The sequence below is a fragment of the Helianthus annuus genome, chromosome 15 (genome assembly GCF_002127325.2).
Source record: "Helianthus annuus cultivar XRQ/B chromosome 15, HanXRQr2.0-SUNRISE, whole genome shotgun sequence".
NCBI classification, from domain to species: Eukaryota; Viridiplantae; Streptophyta; class Magnoliopsida; order Asterales; family Asteraceae; genus Helianthus; species Helianthus annuus.
Window position 1 is genome coordinate 165,397,370 of NC_035447.2, and position 1,906 is coordinate 165,399,275.

Consider the following 1,906-nt stretch of genomic DNA (forward strand, 5'->3'; position numbering starts at 1 on the left):
TTTGCAAAAGCAATGTGAGGACCTCCATCACCAGTGTAAACAGGTAGGGAGACATAGGATCTCCCTGACGAAGACCTCTCTTTCCTTTAAAGTACCCGAACAAATTACCATTAATGGCTAACGAAAAGGAAGGAGACGAAACACACGCCATAATCCACTTCACCATTTGCCGATCAAACCGAAATCCCATCAAAGTATGCCGCAGAAAGTTCCAATCTACGGTGTCATAAGCTTTTTGAATATCGATTTTAAACGCACATCTAGGAGGACCCACATTCCGATGATAGTTGTGCATAAGTTCCTGAGTTAGAAGAATATTATCCTGGATCTTCCTACCCGGAACAAAAGCTGATTGGTTAATACTCACTATGCTCCCCAACCCTTCCTTAATACGGTTCGTGATAATCTTAGTTATACACTTATATAAAGTGTTACAACACGAGATAGGTCTATAATCCGTAATCAAAGCAGGCGTCGAAACCTTAGGAATGAGCGAGATTATCGTATGATTAAGCTGCTGCAACAACTGGCCATTAGTAAAAAAATCTCGCACCGCCTCACAAACATCCTTTCCCACAATATCCCAAGACTTTTTAAAGAATACCGATGTGAAACCATCAGGTCCCGGAGCTTTGTTTCCCGAAATGGAGAACATAGCCTTCTTGATTTCGTCATCCGTCACTGGCCGAACCATATGAGAAGCTTGATCAGTTGTTAAGTGTTTGTGGAACAAATCAGGAGTCGGTATAGCTCCAATATTATCTCATGGACTTGGAGAAAACTGTTAGATCTCCGGCCCATCATTCAGCAATTTGTTTGGGTTAAACTTGGGGATGGTTCCTGTACGTCCTTGTGGTTTGATAAGTGGGATATTATTTGTCCACTAAGCTCGTTCATCACACCGAGAGCTATTGCAAATGCGGGGTTCACTTTAAATATGAAGGTGGCGGATGTTTATATCCATGGGGAGTGGCGTTGGCCGGATACATGGGTTACCCGTTATCCTAGTCTGCTTGATCTTCAACATTTCACTTCTCATTCGGCTGATAAGGTAGTTTGGAGGTCTTCTTCAGGTTTAGAGCTGGACTATGGTACTTCGAGTGTGTGGAACGATATTCGAACCGCTCATGATGAAGTCCCATGGTCGGATATGGTTTGGTTCCCTCAAGCTATTCCGCGTCATTCTTTTTTCATGTGGCTGCTAGTTAACAAGAAATTAAAGACGCAAGATATCATGGCTAGGTGGTTATCTTCGGGAAATATGAATTTCAACTTGATGTGCTGTTCGCTGTGTACGTTGGGGCCGGATTCTCACGAGCACTTATTTTTTGAATGCCCGTATAGCGATCAGGTATGGAAGGGTGTAAAGGATTTAGCGGGGTTACATAATGTAACTAATTCTTGGGGAAGCATATACGATCATTTGGTGCATTTCCGGGGTTCGAAGAACGCGAAGCATGTGATTGGCAGGATGGTAGTGAGTGCAGCAGGCTACTTTGTTTGGCAGGAAAGAAATGCTCGTTTGTTTTCTACAAAGAAGAGAGGAGCAAATCGGCTTATCGAAGTTATTTTGACTACCGTAAGGATGAAACTTCACACCATGCGTTTCAAAAGAACGAGTCAAGTGGATAGCATCTTACAGGATTGGAGTCTCCCGCGTGGCCTGGTGATTGAAGACGATGATTGCGGCTAGAGTCTTTTTTTGAGTTGTTTTGACTAATCATTGTATTTGTTTAGTCTTGTTTGCTTGTATGCGTGGTTTTATGGTTAAACTCTGGTTTGGCATGTCAAACTAGAGAACTGAGGTCTGCATTTTCCTCACTTGTTTTGATTATTGGTATAAAATTCACCGGGGTAACCCTTTACCCAAAAAAAAAGTTGATGGGGCTCAGATTCAAGAATACAA

The 1,906-nt window shown here is 42.5% G+C and overlaps 1 protein-coding gene across 1 annotated transcript; it reads left to right on the forward strand.

The window, feature by feature from the left end:
• Window positions 1–937: 937 nt before the first annotated feature.
• Window positions 938–1,693, forward strand: LOC110914547. The gene has a single exon (XM_022159336.1). It carries the CDS (start codon window positions 938–940, stop codon window positions 1,691–1,693), a length of 756 nt encoding a protein of 251 aa, XP_022015028.1.
• The last annotated feature ends 213 nt before the right edge of the window (window positions 1,694–1,906 follow it).